At 41.2% G+C, this 22,134-nt stretch overlaps 1 protein-coding gene across 2 annotated transcripts in view; it reads left to right on the forward strand.

Moving 5' to 3' along the window:
- Window positions 1-208: 208 nt before the first annotated feature.
- The window catches only part of CPED1 (cadherin like and PC-esterase domain containing 1), a 268,463-nt gene continuing 246,537 nt past the window's right edge, over window positions 209-22,134 (forward strand). The window contains exons 1-2 of one of the 2 annotated variants that reach the window (XM_080818333.1): window positions 209-399; window positions 948-1,428. In XM_080818333.1, coding sequence (XP_080674459.1) covers window positions 1,180-1,428 — 249 coding nt within the window. In that variant the 5' untranslated portion in view covers window positions 209-399; window positions 948-1,179. Of the gene's footprint in view, window positions 400-794; window positions 1,429-22,134 lie in introns of those variants that run through there. The other variant, XM_080818334.1, reaches the window with a different exon arrangement.

Raw genomic sequence — 22,134 nt, forward strand, 5'->3', positions numbered from 1 at the left:
GTGTATTTAAAATTCTGCAGCTCGGGGGAGGCAAGGCGCCTTTCCAGGCCAGGGAGAGCGCGGCTCCCAGGCTGGGTTAGCAGACCGTGTCCCCGCGGGGGACCTGCCCGGGCGCTGCCGCGGCCCCGGGGCTCCGCGCCGCCGGCCGTAGCCCCGCCCCGCCCCGCCGGCCCGTGCGGCGGCGCTCCCCGGGGTCCGGCTCGCGGCCGAGAGGGCCGCGGCGCGCGGGGGCCGGTGTGCCTGCGGCCCGGCGTGTGCGTCGGGTGGAGGGGGGGGGCGGTGAGGAATGAACTGGAGTCACACGACTGGCTGTTTCCTTCCGAGTGCTTTTGGCCAGCAGTCCAGGAGGGGATGATCATGGAAACTTTTTTTTTTTTTGGCTAAAAGGATGAAAACTGAGTAAGTACATAGAACTTTGAACTTGACGCGGAATGAGACTAATACAAGCAGAACCCTAACAGTCACCGTGTCCCATCACACCCGCATTCCCTTTTGATGCTAAAAGCCGAGAATGCTTACGGGACAGTGGCCGCGTAAAAGTGGTGAAGGGGACGCAGCAGAGGAACGCGAAAGGCTGCAAGCCGGGCTGCTCTGAACCTGGAGGAGCAATGAGGCACCGCTGAGGCAGCCAGCCTGCATCCCGCGGGCCAGCAGGCACTTTGCTTTTAGTCTGTTGCGCTCTTCAGCGCTGTTTCCAGGCTCCAGGTTTACTCTGGGGGTGTTTTCTTTTTTTCTTTTTCTTTTTTCTTTCTTTTCTTTTTTTTTTTTTTTTTTTTTTTTTTTTTTTTCCTGTGAAGTTTTTGCTGTGAGTTTAAGGATGTTTTGGAAATAAGGCATTACCGGAAGCAACAGTCTGGCAGCCTGGGGTACGCTCAGGTTGTTAGTTACAACTATTATTATTTGGATTTTTTGTTTGTTTGTTTTTGTTTTGTTTTGTTTTAACCCAGGCCAGCCACTTTTCACTGTCATCCATGGAAGGGATCTTATTAACCGCCTCAGACTTTTGGGACCTATGACTCTTTGGCATGAATCGTTCGGAAAGTTCTTCAGCGGGGATGGAGCGATCTTGATTTCAATTGTGGAAAAAGAAGGCTGATCTGTATTTTTCATGCTAACAAAAAATAGCTGCTATGACTTTTCCGGCAACGTGGACAGGGGCCAAGTGAAGCTGAACTGGTCATGGTCTGTCGTCCAGTGTTCCCTTGTCGCCGGCGATTTTGTCCCCGGCCCTTCTTGGTGGGCTTGGTGGTGGCAGTCTGTCTCTTCTACCAGACCCTGACCCTCCGAGGAACGAGGAAGCTCACAGCCGCTGTCCCTGGGGCTGCCACGAACACACCCCCCGAAACCCAGGCAAGCAGATGCAAGAAGGGATTCTCCCCCGACAGTCAGTGCTTCCTTCCCTCGGGTAATGCACAGGATATCAGAAAGGTAAGATGGTCACAAGCTTAGCCTTGACATTTTCTGTAAAGATAGCAGTCTGCCTCTCTCTGTCCTTTCTGTAAAACTAAAATTAACTTCCATGAGGTCTGAAAGGGATCCAGAGTACACAACGGCCCAGAGAGTGACCTTATGACAGTGAGACACATGCTAGCTTCAGCTTCCTATATTAACTTCCAGAAAGTCCTGGCCATTATTCTGTCTCTTAGAATTTCACTTCCCCTTCAGTTGAATGAACTAGACAATTGGGAGTTGGTGGGAGTATATGAATTCTTTATAAAGTTTTAGGATTCTGAGAGAGATGAGGATTTACAGTTCAGGAACATAAATCAAAGACTCATAAAATTTGATCAACATTGAGTGTTTCCTTAAGGTAATCAGTTTGAGTGCCCAGACCATTCCAAACTCAAAGATATTCCAGAATGCCATTTTATAATTGATTAAATTGATTTTTGATTGGTGAGCAGATTTCTAAGGCAACGCATTTATTTCTGAACCATTTAAAGGAAGAGTATAATGTTTCCTCAAAAGAATTGACACCAGGCATTTTATTGTTTATAGAATTGGGGATTATTGATTATTCTATACTTAAACTATTCTAATTAACTTTACTAATTGTTGTTGAGTGTTGGGAAAAAACACAAAACACATAACTCCCCACACACAAGATTTCTGTTTTAATATACCACTCTGTTCATGCCTGTCAGTGAGAGGATGACCTTTAAAATAATCCAGCCTAAAAAAGAAATAGGAAAAAGAAAAACACATATGCAAAAATTCATGGCAGCAAAGCCACTGATTTCAGTGCTCCAGCAGGAGGGATAGCAAGATAATTTAGGAAGCTGTAGGTACTGTCTCATACCTGCAATAGATTTAGGTAGATCCTATGACTGTGGTTATGATTGGAGCAGAATTTCCTGTTGAAATTCTAACGCCTCCATCCTACTACCATCTTGATCCAAGAACTCCTTTATGTATTTCCTTTCAGACTCATAACGCTGTGAGATAGGTAGGGTGCACAAGCTCACCATCGTTGCACAGGTAAGGTGGCTGTCACTCAGAGACGTGTAGGCAAACCACAGGGCAAGCAGGATGACCTGGTACACCCACCTGGTCCTACCATGGCACTGGGCTGAAATCAAAGTTAAGGTCAAGGCTCTGATAACAATTGGTGAAAGCACAATGGTAAGAACTTATTGAAATACAATGTAATAGGTTAGAACAAAAAAAAATTTTTTTTAACTGTTGAGTGACTTAGTTTATCAGCAATGTCAAGAAACATGTCAAAGAATAGGAGATAATATAACTAGAAACACTCCCAGATGAAACTCTAACTATGAGTGTGAGTCAGTTTTTGACTGTTCTAACATCACTGAAGAATCTGTATTTTTTTCTTCATTTGTACTAGCATTAATTTTTATTTGAATTTTTAATACATCAAATTCCTAATGGATGTAAACTGTGACTTGGAAAGTCATTTCTTGTAGTTTTTTTCCCCTAATATTAATAGATACAGTTTCTTTAAAAATAGTTGAAATGGTTTCGCTTTTTTTTTTTTTTTTTTTTTTTGAGATGGTTTTGCTCTTTGAGTAAAGAGCAAAAATTGCTGCTAAGAATTTTGGACAAAAAGGTTTTTATTCATTAACTTAAAGCTCTTCTTATTCCCTGCTTGACTTTATGTGACTCCTGCTTTTGCCTGTAACACAGGCATATGTTAACTGTTATTCGTGGGCTGTCACAGAAAATTCCATTTCAGCTTTGGATCTTCAGCTACTTATAAACCATCTGAAACTTATTGGCTGCTTGTGTAAAGCATTCACTCTAGAATTTTCCTCACACACACACAAAAGCCAATCACATGACTTTTCCCCCCAATTATTCACAATCTTAAATATTTTAATTGTAAACAAGATTCTCAATTCACAATTATAATTCATAAGCCCATGGGTATAAAAGTAAATTTCCAAACATTTGCCATGTATCTCTATTTTTAACTGACTTGTGTCAGCCATTGGGTTAGAGCCAGTTTTTATTAGAGATAGAAAGGAAACTAGAAAGAATCATGTGGAAGTTAGTGAAAACCAGATATAACAGTTCTCCTTGTAATACATGTTCAAAAAAAAAAATCAAATAATAATCCAGCTCTAGAGATTAAACGTTCTGTAAGATCGCTAAAGTGAAGAAACAGATGTCTTGGGGATCAACGTATATGGATCATCCTCAAAAAGAGCGACCTTTTGAAGTTCATTAAAGAAAAATCACTGGTGGGTGCTTGTGTAGATTTTCCTCAAGACCTAAAATTAGCTTTTATAGAAGCAGCATTGTTTCTGTCTAGAAATTTTAGGTTTGGGTATGACTTTTATTTACAAACCAAAATGTTTGTTTTTCTAGGGCTTTCCCTTGCTGACACCCATCCATTTTAAAGTGATTTTTAAAGTTACTTAAAATAACTGATTTTGACCTAAGGTTCGTGGATTCCAGGAAGTATTCGGATTTATAAGATTTATGTACCAAATACAGACATTTGACACAAAGTATTGTACGTATGCATGTGTGTACATTTGTCTGAGAAAAATCCCGATGCCCTGCAAGTATTCAGACCAAAGGAAATATTAAGAAACAAACAAAATGCTTAAAAAGCAATGCATTTAAACTTTCACTGTTCTTCCAGGAAGTGTAAGTTGGGTTTGGATTTATAAATCTGAAAAAGGAAAAAAAAAATCTTAATGAAAGAATCCATGCAAGGACATTTGGAAAAACGTTACATTCAGATAAACATTCAGAAACTAAAATACACTCACAGAGATTTTCTTGGATCATAGTTTTCATACTTTCGTGAATAAGCAGTAACTATTCCCCAGTGGCTTTGGTTGTGGTTCTTTCTAAGAGAAGACCTTTTGTCCTTTATCAGTCTAGCAACAGAGGGTTCTATAGTAGCAGATAGTTAAAAGTGGGTGACTGTGCCCTTAACACCTTTGCAGCTGGGATTTGGTTCACTGTCTGAAACTGTTTTCAATACAGATTGAGATCATGGTCTAGTATACGCCAACTTTCCATAGTGAGGGAGTACTCTCCCTCTTCTGGCCAGATTTTAATTCTTTTTTCCATTTGAACTTTCCAAAGGCCCTTGCTAAGCTGCTGTACTTTTGTCATTTCTTCGGGGTTTTCTCCCAACCTTAGTTGTTTGAGTTTTGGCTGATAATCTGCCATGTCTTATCATTATTTCAATTTAATTGTCAGCTGAAGACAATTCTACTTGTCTTCATTGAAGTAGATCGCTCACTAGATTTATTTGTTTTCCTAGAATCTAACACTTTAATATTTCACAACATAGGAAGCACATTGAATTATAAACAGACACGATGGAAGAAAATATGCCCAATATACATCCTTAGTTTATGTTCCTTTAATGGAAGCTGTACTCTTTGGAGAACACGTTTATACTCACCGTAGCCATGTGTTACTGATTATCTCCTGTTGATGCTCCACTTGGAGAATTAGTAGTTCTTCGTTGCTTGACTCTTCATTCTCCAAGTCTTCTGGACTCTCCATTCTCCTTCAGTGACTCTCCTCGACAACTACTCCTCCCAGTATACGAGCATAATGCAATGCAAATAATTGAATGTTTATTTTTTTTAAAGATTTTATTTATTTATTTGACAGACAGAGATCACAAGTAGGCAGAGAGGCAGGCAGAGAGAGAGGAGGAAGCAGGTTCTCCGCTGAGCAGAGAGCCCGATGTGGGGCTCGATCTCAGGACCCTGAGATCATGACCTGAGCTGAAGGCAGAGGCTTTAACCCACTGAGCCGCCCAGGCACCCCATAATTGAATGTTTACGTACAAAAATGCTCTATTTAACTTTGTGTCTCCAATAATGCATAATATATTTAACATTTGAAAATTTCTAAAAATTGCTTGTTTAGCCCAGGTATTCTAGAGACAGGAACTGAACCAAGCCCTTAAATGCTAATACTCTATTAGACACTGCAATCCCAGGGATGCAAGAGTGGGAAGGGAAGGAATAGGGAGAGCAAAGACAAGTGGGTATGTTTATGAGAGATATAACCAGGGAGGCTGTATTAAACTCCACATCTGAGAACAAGCATTGTGGGGAAGGGTCAGGAGGGGCAAGCAAGCTATCTCTTGGTTTTTCCCTTCTTCTGTCTTCTAACCAAGGAAACTTGGTTAGAATTGTCCCATGCTACTTCCACATAGGGTTACCTGGAGTCTTTGGGTGGCCACTGGGGGAGCCAGGGTTTCAGTGGGTGCAGTCCTGTCAGAGCAAAGGTGGTTCCTCCTTCTCAATCAGTATGACCTACAGGAACTCCCAGGTCTGTGGTGGTCATGGTGGTAAAAATGGTGTCCATGGCTTACCACAACCATGGCGTGCATAATGTCCACTGGAAGGGTATGTGAGGCAAAGTGATCTGGTGTCTGATACAGTAGTTATGCTAATGTTGCTTTCTAAAAGCCACAGAAAATGTTGAAATATGCACTTACTCTTGGAAAATGGCATCACTCTTTAAGTGAAATATTTATAATTATCTCACTGAGAGCTCTCCAAATTAAAAAAAAAAAAATGCTCACTTCATCTTTACCTTTTGTCTTCCTAATTCAGTTCATTCTTTCATTTTCTTCATTCCTTCAGTGACTATCTGTAAAGCAGTTTGTGCCAGACACTATAGTAGTCACTGGTGACACAGAAGAGATGTATAAGTAGTTAAATAAATTCTAGGAAATCCATAACTTTAATAGAGCACTTTGAAAGATGAGCAGGAGTTAGAAGGGATAGAGAAAAAGAAATGTTTTATAAACAGAAAATGCCACATGTGAAAAGAAGAAATTAAATGGTCTGATAGATTTGGAAGATTCAAAGTATTGTATGTGTGGAGGGTACGTGTGTTTGTGTGTGTGCACGTGTGTGTGAAATGTGTTGTGGGGGAACACAGCAGGAAGGCAAATAAATGAGGCAGAAAATTCAGCGGGGTCTAGATGTGGAAATGTGGGCAAGTTAGAGAGTCTGGATTCTATCCTGAAGGCCACAGGGAACCCCTGAAGAGTGGTAAGCAACAGTGGCATAAGTAGATTTATGTTGTCGAGAACATTCCAGAACACATATTGCAGAATGGACTGGAGGGAGAAGAATTGAAGGTAGGGGATCCAGTTGCAAGACTGTTTCCCAATGCCTCTTCTCTGCCAAATCTTACTTTCCTCTTGTGTTCTTGAACACCTCCTTTCAGCATTTTCCAGAACCGGTTCCAGAGTTACTCTCTCTTAGTTACTATATTGCCATTTCAGACCTTTCCATTCGACCATGCCTTCTGTCAGTAAACATACTCATAACTCATAACATACTCGTAAGAAAGCTAACAATAAGCTTTCTTTGTACCCGGCAATCCACTTCACCCAATGTGCCCTCCTCTCTCCTTTCTCTCAGAGAAGCTTTGGATTCACTTCCTGGCCACCCTGACCCATCCCTTCTCCTTTTCATTTAGACTCACATCAGTGAGTCCGTGGCTATCAGACGAAATGATTATTTTCAATCCACATCCTTCTTCTCCGAAGCGTCTTACATTATTGGTCAACAACTCTTTCTTGAAATTTTCAGTTCAGTGACAGAATGGGATTGTTTTCTGATCTCTCTGGATAACTAGTGGTCTCCTTTCACGGTACATTTCCTCGATGCTAAAAGTAGACATTGCCAAATTTAGTGTATTGGGCCTTCAGTTGTCTTGTTTTATACTTTCCCTTGGTGATTATATCAACTTTGTGTACCGTTAATTTTTCAACCTGCGAGATAACCTATCACATATATTTCTAGCTTGGATCCCACTCTTGAACCCACCATGTGCATCTTTAATTTCCTGCTATCTTTTATTGAGGAGTGATAAGAACTGTGAAAACCCAAATGTTTTTCTTTCAAAATTTTCATGCCCAGGGGCGCCTGGGTGGCTCAGTGGGTTTTATATTTTGTGTTGGTTACCACGATTAAAATTTTTAAAAAGGTAAAAATTAAAAAGAGAAAAAGAAGAACCTGAAAAAAGCTGTGGCCTTTCTAATTTGGAAATGACAGGCCTACAGATTATTCAGAATCATTTGTTTCAACCAAACTCAACTTATATGTTGTTTTCCTGTCTGTTCTCCATTTCCCTGACCCCTGGTCTATTCCTAGATGACCTCTTTGTGGTTTATATTGTGCCTCTAGACATGCTGTTCCTTTTTTAGTTCTGACTTCTGATTTCTCTCTGAGACTATGATGTACATTTGGCCCTTTATTATTCTAAGTAATTTTAGTTAGTATCACCTTAGAATAAGCCTCTATGACTGGTATAAATGGGTTTTTCCCAAGTCCCCCAAATGAACCCGGATAATAACTAATTAATATTCCAAATTTTTAGAGTTTACCATTACAGTCTATTGCTGTGTCCTCATTGCTACTAACCTAGACTATTTTCAGTCACCTAACTAGTTCCCTTTCAATCTACTGCACATTCTAAGCTATCTATGTATAACTCCTCTAGCATCTCTCCTAAAAAGCCTTCAATAGTTGTTATACTGAACCCATTAAATTGAATAGAATCCATCCCTCTCGTGCCTAGTATGTTCCAACATACTTTTCTGGTCTTAGGTCCCACTCTTCTTTATTTGTAATCCATAAGCAAGCCATACCCTTGTTTCCAAATGCCACCATCTCTGCCTCTGCCTGGAGTCCCCGCCAGCAAGTCTGTCCTAATTGATACCTCTAGACATCTTCACAAACATTCTTAAAGCATTCTAGAAACTGGAATTTTACCTCCGCTTCGTGTCAGGCCTTATCTCCATGACTTGATGTGTGCTTGAGCATCCCTAATAAAATTTGTTTTCATTATAATTATTTAGAAAGGAAGAAACATGAGAATGTAGAACTGGAAACAAGTTGGAGATCATTAGGTTCAAGATCCATATTCTATAAGTGAGAAAAATGAAGCTCAGCTCACGGAAAGGAAGTGCCTCGCAGAGTAACAAATGGAGTTGATAACGATAAGATTAGACTAAGACCTGTGTTTTTCTAGCTGTCTCTATTCTATTTCCCAACTATCTCCATTTTTTTCCCGTATATTCCATTCTATTTCCATATACTATCTCCATTCTATTTTCATTTACTATCTCCAGTCTATTTCCATACACTCTCCATTCTATTTCTATATACTATCTCCATTCTATTTCTATATACCATATCCATTCTATTTCCATATACCCTCCATTCTATTTCTATATACTATCTACATTCTATCTCCATATATTATATCCATATTCTATATCCATTCTATATCCATTCTATTTCCATTTACTATCTCCAGTCTATTTCTATATACTCTATTTTATTTCCATTTACTGTCTCCATTCTATTTCCATTTACTATATCCATTCTATTTCCATATACTTTGTCTATTCTATTTTCATGTACTCTCCATTCTATTCCCATATACTCTATCCATTCATTGGTATTATGGCTTGAATTGTGCTCCCCTCAAAAAAAGATACATTGAAATCCTAACTCCAGAACTTCAGAATATGACCTTATTCAGAAATATGTTTGTCATAGATATAATTAGTCAATATGAGGTCACATGGGAGTATCATGGGCCCCTAATTCCATATGACTGATATTATAAGAAGACAGTCAAACAAAGACAGAGACACCCGGGAAGCATGCCATGTAATGATGAAGACAGAGATTGGAGTATGTAGCTACAAGTCAAGGAAACCTGAAGATTGCTGGCAAACTACCAGAAGCTAGAAAGAGGCAAGGAAGAAGTCCCCTACAGTTTTCAGAGGGAGCGTGGCACTGCTGGCACCTTGTTCAGGTACCTAACCTCCGGAATTATGAGACAATACGTTTCTGTGATTTTAAGCCACGCTTTTGTGGTACTTGGCTATGGCAGCCTGAGGAAACTAATAAAAGTGGGGAGGCAGAGTAGTTCAGCACATGAGCTCTGGAGTCAAATTAATAGCACTTGTTACCTTGCTACCTTGGGCACATTTCTCGATCTCTTCAGGATTTCATTTTCTCACCTCAAAAGGGATATATTATCACCTACCTTACAAGGCTAACATGAGGCTTAAACGAGATAAATCTTGTGAAGCACTTAAAGTGGCTGACACACAGAAAGTGTTCAATAAATATTAACTATTATATAATTTCCTTGCGGATTTGCTCATCCTTGTAGTCCCCACAGACCCTAACATTTGGCCTTCACAAAGTAGGCGAGCAGTAAATAATTGCTTCAGTGAACATGGGCCCCAGGGTAAGGAGCGCCTGAGAGGAAAGCCTTGTTGAGTTTCTCTCCCTTTTGTCCTGTGTCTCTGCTGTTGTCTCTTCTCTAAAATGAGCCTTTAGAATCAAGACAGAACTTGGGGAAGCTGTTCTGTCTGTCAGAGTCAGGCCTGCTTATCCGTAGGCAAGGTCTTTGGTTTGGGCTGAAACTTATTAAATTTTTACTTGTTTTTTAAGTTTAAGATGCCAGGATTAACGATATGCTATAGTTGAGGATGTGGTGAGATGAACTGGGTGGGGAGTAGAGGTAAGAGGTTAAGATTTCAGACTCTGAACAAATATATATATACATTTTTTTGCTTGTTTGTTCGTTTGTTTGTTTTGTTTTGTTTTTCTCCCTACATACAACATAAGCTCCTTAAGAGCAAGTACTTGATTTAACTTGTTAACTGCTTCTGGCAGTGCCAGAACAGTCTCAGACACATAGTGAGCCCCGAATAAATATCTAGTCAATAAATAAATGAAGGAAGGAATCATGACTTTGGGGATCAGAGAAAGCCTACTTTAAAGCAGAAATGAAAAAATGAGAGGAAGTGTTTGTTTCTTCTTTTTTATTTTTGTTGAGCTCTCGGGTCCTCTACCCCATCTTTACCTTGTACCAGTATCCCTTCAACCCTTTCCTGTACCATCATTTCTTGTGCTTGTGGCTAATGTTAATCATTTCCCATTTTACTACATTATATCTGCTTTACTTACCATTCATTTCTCCTGTTCTCTTCAGATTTTTTGTCTCATTGGGATTTTTATCCTGTAAGAGATCTCAGGTATCTCCCATATTTAAAAAAGAAGGAGGGGGCACCTGGGTGGCTCAGTCAGTTAAGCAGCTGACTCGATTTCAGCTCAGGTCATGATTTCAGGGTCGTGGGATCACGCTGCATATTGGGCTCTGCACTCAACGTGAAGCCTGCTTGTCCCTCTCCCTCTGTTCTTCCCTCTGCTCACGTGCATTCTCTCTCTCTCAAATAAATAAAATAAAATCTTAAAAAAAAAGAAGAAGAAGAAGAAAGAGGAGGAAGAGGAGGAGGGGAAGGGGAAGGTCATTTCCCAAGCGATGTGGTTTTCTAATTACTTGCCATCTTTCTTGGCTTCTTGGTCGCCATCATCTAACCTCTCCTTCTATGAAGCAATTCTCATTTTTTTTAACAGATTAATTCTACCAAAATTGAGCTTTTCCTTTTATGTGATTTTATATTTTAACCATTTTGAAAGTAAATATTTAAAAAGTATGCTGATGGGAATCTAAATACAGGGGACTGTGCACAGGAGGCTCGCAGGAGATGATGTCAGCATACTAACAGGTATGTGACTTTCATAGAATTAGTTGGGCTGTCTGACGAGCATTTAATGCCTGTGGATTTCTTTGAGATAGTTGATGAGAGCTGTGTTAGATTTTTTTTTTTTTTTAAATTTTTTTTTTTAAAGATTTTATTTATTTATTTGACAGAAAGAGATCACAAGTAGGCAGAGAGGCAGGCAGAGAGAGAGGGGGAAGCAGGCTCCCTGCTGAGCAGACAGCCCGATGCGGGGCTCGATCCCAGGACGCTGGGATCATGACCTGAGCCGAAAGCAGAGGCCTTAACCCACTGAGCCACCCAGGCGCCCCTGTGTTAGATTTTTAAAATGAAATATGCACATGGGTGAAAAATTGTTCATACTGAATTTTAAACAAATTCAAATTTGCTTACATTAGATACATTTTAATGAAGTCTTGATGAAGCCCATATTTAGGCAAGTTATGTTAAATTTCCTATGAATCAAAGAATTAATCATTTTATGGGTGTCATTCTCTCTTGTTTTTTTTTTTTTTTTTCAAGGCAGTGACAGTAGCTTCTGTTTCTTTCTCCCTCTAAGCAATTCTGTTTCTTGTTTTAATGGAATTGGAAACTCACATAAACCCTCTGAAATGGAAACCACTAGATACACTCACATTATAAAAAGTGCTTCCTGTTATCAACTTCGAGTCTGTGGCCTTTTGGGGTGAAAGGATTGTTTGGTTTCATTTTTCCCTTTGGTTTCCTTTAGATATTTTTTCTATGGAGCCATTCTCACTAAAAGGATGAGCTCATGTTCTAAAATAGGGTTTATGTTCTCTAACAGAAACTATACCAAAGTTGGAAATTTACATGGTAAATAGTACTTTGTCAACGTTCGCACTTTCCAGGGACTTGTTCAAAATGAGAAACTAAACATCTAGACTAAACATGGACAGGGGCAAAAAGGAATATAATAACAAACTACAAGTTGAGTCTTTGCCATATACAAGCATTAATGAAAAAATGTATAAAACTTTCAATTAAATTCACTAAGGGAAGCTAATTCACTTATGATCCAAAATAGTAGATGAAACAAAATAATTATTAAGAAGAGCACATGGACTTGGAAGAGCAGAATGGGCCCAATCATGTGTTCTGAAATATAACTACATTTGGTATCTCTAATCCTTACTTGGGGACTCTTGATGGAACCCCTGCCAATTGCCTATAGTGCATCCCAGTCGGGCACCTTCTTAAGGGGTGAGGTTGGCGGGGGTTGGAGGGGAGGGCTCGGAGACCCTGCATACTGGTGGGAATAGACCTAACTATCTCCATCAAGACTTCTGACCTCAAACCTTTTAAGTGTATTGGATAGGAAGTCCAAGAGAGCATAGGTGTATTGTGGAACAAACATGGCCTTTGGTGCATAATGGTTCAAGTTCTCTGTCATTTATTAGTATAGGTCATAGGTAGATTTTACCTAGATTTCTAAATTCTGAATTTTCTCACAGAAAAAATGGAGCTAAGCTTGATGTGTAAGAATTGGTTATGTGTCTGAAAACACCAAGCATGGTGGCTGACTAGGGTTTGAGTTCAATAAATGCTGGTGTTTTTCTGCCCACAGAAGCTAGATTTAAGCTTTGACCTCAAAAACAAACACAACTCAGAATTTATAGGATATATATTTTTTCAAGAATGCACATATGTAGTTCCTATTTTTGATCTTCAGCCTATGTGCTTTCTTAATTATATTCTGCTTAGGCAGATGTTGAAGGTAGTATGTTCTATGCTAGCAGTCTTTGGAGTTTCTCTCTGACACCTCGCGATGGGTCAAAGGCAAGCTTTCTACTGGTTTTTCCTGGACGCATATTACTTCATTCCCCTCCTGCTCAAGAAAGTGTTCAGCTGCAAGTAGTAGGAATGCAGCACATCTTCCCTGATTTATAAAGTGCAAATTATTCGCCGATGTTGATATTCTAATTCTTTTCATGGCCAATTTCTTATAGCACACCTCACAGCTAATTTTGACAAACCCCAAGCTCGTATCTGCTGCCCTAAAAGTATATTCTGACTATGCGTAAGAAAGGGATCTGGGAAAAGTGAGAGTTAGGCAGGGAAAAGTTAGGAGAGAGTTAGGAGAGTTAGGCAGGGGAAAAGCCTCATAACAGTAAATAATCTATGGGGAGAAAAAATTTATTAAATAGTAATATTGCTCCCCAGTTCCTGGTGTCTCTTCCTGGTTTTGACATAAGGAAAACTGTTGGGGTTGTGGTCCACCAGTTAAGGTTCAATCTGTCTGAGGCAGATCCTGCTGTGCCCTCCTCACTCTCTCCAGGTGAAAGAGAAAGAAAACTAATGCCTGGTAAGGAGGGCACTTGTTGTGATGAGCACTGGGTATTTGTATGTAAATGATGAATCCCTAAAGTCTACTCCTGAAACCAATATTGCCTTATATGTTAACTAACTAGAATTTAAACAAAAATTTGAAAGAATAAAGAACTAATGGAGGCCCACTTCCAATTCTGAAGAGATGAGTAACCAGAGACAAGTGACTTCTTTGGTTTCTTTTGGTAGCCTACGGCATAAGGATGAAAATACACATTACAGAGGTGTCATGGGGACAATGTAGAACACTGTAGCTCAGAATGCTTTGGAAAGCATTGAGATTATAAGGGGCAAGGGAGTCAACATTTTCACATCTGTTAAAAGATAAACCGAGGCATATTGGAAAATTTAAGAGTTTATTTGAGCAAAAACGGATTCCGATCAGGCTGCCACAAACCTGAAGTGGTTAAGAGTGTCTCCCCACCAAGGAGCTCAGGGAGAGACTTTAAAAGACAAAAGGCACAGGAAAGGGAAGGCAGTTATTGACTGTCTAAAGCTTAAAGCCTAGTTGGCTGTTTTTGATTGATTGTCCTTAGGTTTGGATTTGCTAAGCTTGAGGTATTTACAGGCTTAGATTTTGGTTTGCTTACCTAGACCACCTCTCACTCAAGCCACTTCAGTCTAATAACCTCCATGTTCAATTAATTTAATACATCCCAAAGGATAATGTCATGAAAATATTCTCACAGCAGTTGGCATCTCTTGAGGGGAAAAAATGCATGTAGGCAACATAAATATGAGTACAGGGAATACTCTTTTTTTTCATTAAAAAGTTATAGTATAATGTGCTACACAAATGTCAAGTTATGCAGTTATGTTTCAGAACGCTACTAGGAGTCCAAAATTGCACTGTCACAATTGAGTTTCCTCTTGATGTTTCACTGTTTCTTTAACAAGCAATGGGAAGTATAATAGCATTCCAATAGTTTTAGCCCTAAGCCTCATTCTTCCCTGGTGGAAAATCTAGCATTAATTTAGCCAAGTGCACAAATGCTTCAGGAAAAATGGAACAGGAAATTAACTTTTTTGTAGCAGTGCAGTAACTATCTGACCTTAGCAAAGCATCAACTAGAAAGTCGACTTTCATATTGAGCAGTAAACCTTCCCTTCTAGACACACCCAGAGGGCAGAAGCGAATTCAAGTGAGTTTTCCCTCACTCCTCCCTTTATTATCAATGCTCTCTCTCTCTTTTGAGTAAACACTGAAAACGTTAACAACCCATCTGAAGCTTCCTACACACAAGCTAAACCTACTTATCCAAATATTTTAGGGCTACATAAGCTATTTTAAAAGTGGATTGATTGGGGGCAGAGTTAATTTTCTTTTTTGTGGAGGAGAAGAGAAAAATGAGGGAAAAGCACGTAAGCTGATTATTTTTCTTTTAAGGAAACAATGGTTAAAGTAATATTATGTCTGCTTTAAACAAACGTGTTTGCTGGTGAACAGATAACATGTATTTGTGAAAATATATTGTCAGAAATACGAACTTTAGGAAGCTAGAACTGTCTCCTGTTTTTAATATAAAATAATGACATTTTAGAAGGAAGCCCCCTTTCTGTGTTATAAATGGGAGGATGTCTCATCCCCCAATGATGTACACATGATCTTAAGCACAATTCTTAGGAAAACCCTGAAAAAGTGACCAAGAATTTACAATAATGTAACTACTTCCTGTGAAATCAAGCATGTATCAGTTTTTTAAGAATTATTTATTGGGGCACCTGGGTGGCTCAGTGGGTTAAGCCACTGTCTTCGGCTCGGGTCATGATCCCAGGGTCCTCGGGTCGAGCCCCACATCAGGCTCCCTGCTCAGTGGAGAGCCTGCTTCTCCCTCTGCCTGCTGCTCCCCCTACTTGAGCTTTCTCTGCCTCTCTGTCTTTCAAATGAATAAATAATTTTAAAAAAATAAAAATAAAAATAAAAATAAAAAAAAAGAATTATTTATTTACATGACAGAGAGAGAGAGATAGCATGAGTAGGGGGACAGAAGGAGAGAGAGAGGAGAGAGAATCCTCAAGCAGACTCCCCACTAACCGGGGAGGCTGATGTGGGATGTGGGGCTCAATCCCAGGACCTCGAGATCATGACCTAAGTTGAAATCAAGAGTCAGATGCCTAACTGTCTGAGCCTCCGAGGTGCCCCAGTGAAGTCTAGCATTTAAACAAAACTGTCTAATAAGTTACTGGCAGCTGGATCAGGGCAGGGATCAAGTTGAGACAATGCCTGGCACATGAGTTGAATGAGTAGATGAATGCAATCTCGTATAATTCATGCCGTGTGTCCAGTGTAGGGCTTCCCATAGTGGCCTGTGGTCCTTAAATTTTTCTTTTGTACTTTCAGTTGATTTTTAAACTCTGGTGTCCCCTGACCACCTATCCAGGTCTTCCTCAATCTATAAGATGTCCTCATTTTCCTGAAAAGACCAAAGCAATTTGTTACGCAAGAAGAGATGGTTTCTTCCTTAGGTCTGGCCTATAAGACCTTTTGTTGGACCCTTTAAGAATAAACTGGATCTCTAGGAAGGGAACTCACTTTCCTAGCCAGTCACAGAATAAAGCCAAATACTATTCTGCAACATAATCCATCCCCTAAGGGAAGAATTACAGAGTTTAGGGACCTGAAAATTTGATAGCAGTATTAGATGATGTCTTATTCTTCCCTCCAGTGATAGTGCTTATTTTGTGGTATTACTAGATACTATCATTTCCTGCCAATTTTCAATTTTTAAAGCAAAAAGTTGGCCATCAAATACTTAAGCATTCTAGAGTGAGTGTGTCATTTGGAAAGTTCGAAGTTTGGTTTTGAAGGGAATATGTGAGGTTGTGTTATGATGTGTTGGTGTAATAGTGTAACATGTGGCAACGTGAGTGTGATGGTTGGGGGAAGAGACTAGGTGGAGGCTTCTAGAGGGAAAACATGGGAAAGAGGATTCTTAGGTCTCCATCAGGCTGGGAAGGGGTTACCCAGGGTAGTCCCCAAGGAGAGCCAACGTTGTATGTAAGTACCGGCCAGTGAGCCGAAGGGATAAGAAGAGACCATGGAGCACGAGCAGCCCCAAGGGTATTCAGAGCAAGCAAGAAAACAGAATGAGAGCCAAGGCATAAATGTGTGCTTTATGGAAACCTCATGTATAAATTTGGTTTAAAGCAAGATGTTTTTTCATGTGGAGTGTGGTGCCTGAATATGTAGCAATCGTTCCTCCATTCATCTTAACACTGTGACCTCCACGTGGGTAGGATGAGGCAGGGTTTCTCTGGGTTCGTGAGGTACATGCCTCTATCCTGGGGCCTTTCATTCCAACAAGAACTGCTGCTGACCTTTACTGCCTCGGAGATGCTGGGGCACCTGTAGGCAGTATGTTGGCTTTCTGTCCTTCCCCATCTGTGCAGTTCATGGCGACCCTGGATTTCTGGGGACAATCTGGATAAACTGGTTGTTACAGGGACATGAGTGCTGAGGGGGAAGACAGGAGCCGGAGATTCTATCTGCATGTGATTGACAATATTAGACACCTACTTGAAGTTGGTTTAGGAACCTCTATCCTCCTCTCCTGGGAGGTCTGCGTGTGGTGACTGGGAAGGCTGTGGATGGAGAATCTTCATCCCCAACTCAGTGCCTGAACTCTACCCTTACCTCTGGCAGATGTTTGTTTAAGGCTGGAGTCTCTGTGCAGAGTGGGGCCTGTTCCCTCTGGTGCTGAAAGAGATCCTAGGCTGGCCAACACCTGTTTTCTTGCGATGGCCTGCTGCAGAAGCCTGGGGTCCGTGTGTGCTGTGTTGGAATGCAGCAAGGACCGCAGGGCTAGGAGGACTGTCGAGATCATAAACTGGGCTCTGGAGGGTGCTGGGAGGGTCAGCAGCAAGTCCTGTAGCAGGCAGGGGGGAGTGAGGAGAGTGAAGAAAGAAATGAAGAATGCAAATGAGTTGAGGAATTTAATAGGTGAACGCTAGGGAAGATCTAAAACTAGACAATGGTGACCGTTATCTTCTAAGCCATAAAGAGGGAATGTAATGTACTGAAGGGCTTTTTATATCTTTATTGTGAGTTCATTTATAAAATGTTCTAACAAAGTATAAAATTAAATCATATTTAGTTATACAATTAACATGACTGCCTAATTTTTATCTAGCACCCAAATCTTAAAAGTCCGTTTTATATATGGTATCATTGGTCATACTTTCTTTCTTTCTTTTTCTTTCTTTCTTTCTTTCTTTCTTTTTTTTTTTTTTACATTTGCTCTATCATTCTATTTTTATAAAAGAAGAATAGTAGAAATGATGATCGGTGATTTTTAAATGTGTTGCCACCCTTAATATGCAAGCGGGGCCTTATCCTATTCCACTTGTAATTGGACAGAACGTTCCCCTGTGAAATCACATGATTAGAATGTTTAAGATTTTTATTTTGTTAATTCATTACACAAAGAGGCCATAAGACAGATGTGGCTCTGATGCCCTGGTAACCTAAGCCTGTGAATGTCTCAAGGTTAGGAAACCAAAATGCTAAGGACAACCAATCACAAAAAACCAAGCTGTAGCCAAATAATTTCCATTCTTTGCTTCCATGCTTTCTCTGTGTAAGGCTTTCCCCTGGCTCCTATGGGCAGAGAGCTCCTAACTATTTTGGGTTTGGTGCTGCCCAATTGGAATGGATTTTTGCTCAAATGAACCGTTAAAATGTTAAATGTGCCTCAGTTTACCTTCTAACAATGTAAAACATTTTACTTATTTTTTTCTTTAAAGATTTTTATTTATTTATTTATTTGACAGAGACCACAAGTAGGCAGAGAGGCAGGCAGAGAGGGGGAAGCAGGCTCCCCGCCAAGCAGAGAGCCCGACGAGGGGCTCGATCCCAGGACCCTGAGATTGTGACCCGGGCCGAAGGCAGAGGCTTTAACCCACTGAGCCACCCAGGTGCCCCAATTTAAAACATTTTAATTTATCAAGAGGTTCTTTTATGCAATAACTTCTTTAAGAGATATTTAATACGTGTTAGGTTTATGAGGGCTGTATGTTTTCGACTGCTTTTTATCTTCACTGAAATCTCCCTTGATCCTTACACTAGCGTGAAAAGCAGGACAGAAGGCTGGTGCTTGTTTGCAGATGAGGAAATTGAAGTACATCAAGTAGCACTTCAGCGGCATCAGCAGATAATGAATGGAGGGTGGGAAGTAGAGGGGAGACCCAGGATTTAGAAGACCTTGGGGAGGTCTTGGGGAGTCGGCTGGCAAAGACTCAAACTGAGGTTCAGAGTCTTTGGCATCTATAAAACCATTTGGTAGATTGTATGATGCTTAGGTACGGATACTGCTATAATGACCCCAGTGCTCTTTCCTGTCTATTATGTCGCTTTTGTAGGGACTTGCTATTTTAAGACTGAATCGCTGAATTCACTTGTTGTTTGGGCACGGGGGGGGGGGGGGGTTGGGGGGGGGGGGACAGAGACTTGCTATTATTTTAACATTTTTCAAAAGAACAAGTTCTCCCCTTGTTTTCTGCCTGCTGTTTCACAATTGTGGATTGTCGATTTTATATTTTCTTCATTATAGATGTCCTTCAACTACTGCTGACACCGTGGCAACGTTCAGGGGGGTGGAGAACATTTACTCTAAAACCTACAAACATGATCAGGGCTTGAGGATGGGACAAAGGAACTTCCTCCTCTTAAACTCTCTGTGCTTATCTGATTAAGGGGAGACTGAGAAGGGGGAAGAGTGTAGAGACAGGAAAGCAGAAGGAAGGAGAAGAGACAACAGAAGAACACTTGGGAGCGGTTTTTGTTTGCTCCAAAATAGGAAGCAAAATCCAATGCGCCCAGAGAAAAAGCAACCTTCGTTCTCTCCCTAAAGCTTTATCTTGTGCTTAAAGACCTCTCCAAGGACACTATCATGAGCATCATCTCCCAGCCATCTCTGTGTTTTTGTAATCTCAGCTGGGTCTTTGTTATGTCTGTAAAGTTACAGCAACCAGTAAACTGAAGACCCACAGCTGTGCATCGTGGGTGGCAGCTGAGCCAAGGGGGGGGGCCTTGAATTAGTTGGAGGAAAAGCCTCCAGAAGCGCCTGAAAAAGATGCTTCATATGACTTTCAAAACAGCTAGGAAAGAGAAAAAGAGAAGCTGGGAGGAGCAGAGAGGGAAATCAAAGTTCCTCCACGTTGGTTGAAATGGCTGAGAGGTCAGGGGGGTAGAGGTTTGCTAGCCAACTACAGCGGCAAGGCATGAAGGGGAGACATGAGACACGGGCTGGAGGAGACTCCACTGTTCTTGTGTTCTTAGTTGCATTTTTAATTTCTCTCCATCTCCAAGATTCCTGCTACGTGTGAGGGTCAGCCTGGGGAAGGTGTGAGAGGCAGACATTTCCAGCCACGCCCGGCATGCCTGTGCGTTGGCTGGAGTCTGAGAAGCCCAGAACTGTTCAGCCTGCCTTATTTCTTCTTAAGTCTTTCCAGTTGTCCTCCACTAGTCTCTCCTCTTCCTCCAACTACATAAGCTCGACATTGTGTGCCCTGCTGAGAGAGGCATGGGCCGTTTGTGAGTGAGGAGACTGGGCATCAGACATAGAGACGACCTGGGAATTCTCAGGATGGAACTTCAGATTGTAGAGATGTGGTGGAAAGTCTTTACTGATCAACAAAAACCATTCTGTATCCCCGAAGTCTCAGTATCGCAGATGTTCCAGTGGGTTAAGGTGATATGACGATATTTATCCGTCAATAATTTCTAGTTTAGGATGGCCGGATCTGGGTCTCTCCTGCTGTTCTCTTCCATTTTCCTCCTTTGTGCTGCTTTTCTTCGGGTATGTCAGGCTTACAGCCTCCCTCTCTGCCTACGTCACACCTTCACGGCAAATCCTTTCTTCTGGAAGGTTTTCATCCTCTGTATCTTGCCTCTCTCTTAGCAATACACATTGTGATTTGACGATCCTGTTGCTGCTTCTCCTTGCTCTTTCCACCCCAAACCAGGCTCCACAGCGCTGTACTTACTGCCCCCCCCCCCGCCCCAGTGCACGTCCCATGCTCCCCCGGTGTCGTCAGGAATCTTCTTAGGACAGGTCTCATGTCTCTCTTGCAGTGTGATCACTCAGGTCATGGAGTACTTCCATTTTTAAAAAACTTATCTTTATTATAGGAATGATGGCCTATCGTCTTAAGGAAATCTTGTGATTTAGGAAGTAAAAGTCTGGCCTTCTGGACTTCTGTCAGGACCCTGTCCATCCAGAAAACAAAATGAAACAAGAAAATACCCTCCAGTTCTCCTCCTTTGTTTCTTCCCTGCCATGGCTTTTAATAAAAGGAATTGAAGTTCATTCGAGGGTGTCCCTCGGTAGAAAGACCAGCATGAAGTTGCCAACTTTTTAGTTCTCTACTACTGAGGAAGTTCTGGGTTCCTACTGGCTACTTAAAAAGATAACAAGTACGGTTGTGTTAACTTGCTTTTTCTCCTCGTTGTCAGCTATTTCTTATGCCTACCAGACCCTATTTACCGTTCACAGTAAAAAGCACCTATGGTGCTGACCTTCAAGAACTTCCTGTTTTAATTTCTCTGCCCATCTTTTCTCTCCCTCTAAGAATTTTCTTTTCTTCTCTCATTTTTTTTCCCACACACAACGTTCATAGCATGTGCAAGTAACAGCATCAAAAAGAGCGCCAGGGTCATTCTTTAACATTTTATCCAGACCAGAGATTTTACTTCTGCAGGAACTTACCTTGCATTTGATTTCATTCACTGTTTATTGCTCTGCCCACTAAGAAGTGAGCTCAGTGAGGGGTAGAGCTTTGTCAGGTTCTTCACTTGCATTGCTCAGAGCCTAGCACCGTGCCTGTCATATAGGAAGTGTTCAAGAATATTAAGGAGGTAAGGGAGTGAATGAATAAACATTGAGAAAGAGCCAAGGGGGAGGGGACATGAAGGATCCAGGAGAAGAAGAAAAGACGGATGAAGTTCTCAGGGATTTGAAGGTAGAAATTGGAAGGTTTGTTGCCTGGAGGAAAGGGAAATATGGAATCTGGAGAGTGATTAGCCGTGGATGAGAGGAGGACAGATTTCTTCTATGGAGGTCAACAGAAAAGAGGAAATGTTAGTTGTGCTGAAAGGCTATGGGTCTGCCAAAACAGAGGCTGTTCAACCCAGTGTGTTTCCTTCTAATAGTGCTAATTTCCTCTATGAATGGGGGGCAGTTATCTGTAGAAATAAGAAGGTAGCTGGAGAGTGGGAAAGTTAGTCACTGTGGAGAATTGGTCAGGGAAGCATAGCAGGATAGTCTGGGGACCCCGAAGACCGAACTGGTTTTGCCGATAAGAATCTGTCCGTCTGGGCACTTTTCTTCAGAGCTCTCAACAATCCAGCCCAGGTGCAGGGTGGGCAGGCTACTGAGATCTTTGGGTCTCAGCTTCCACGGCATTCTAGTCCTCCGGACTTACCTGGCACGTCATCATTTATTATAACTAGTTGTTTATGTCCGCTTTCCTTGATGGGCTCCCAGCTCTGTGGGGGCAGAGGTGTGTCTGTCTTGTTAACAGCCGGGTGCCCAGCTCTTCCTTGCTTGAAGCTCTGCTGTGTGAATGATGCAAGTGCAGTGGAGGAAGGGAATTTAATATACTGGGGAGGGAGTGATGGGAGTGTTGGGCCATGGAATCCAAACTGAGAGAGAGAAGGTGAAAAAGAGGCTAGGAGAAAGTTGGCATTAGGAAGAAAGACTAGTGGTTGAAGAACTGATGGGAATAAATGAGAAGAGATGGAA

This window comes from Martes martes, assembly GCF_963455335.1.
Source record: "Martes martes genome assembly, chromosome: 11".
NCBI classification, from domain to species: Eukaryota; Metazoa; Chordata; class Mammalia; order Carnivora; family Mustelidae; genus Martes; species Martes martes.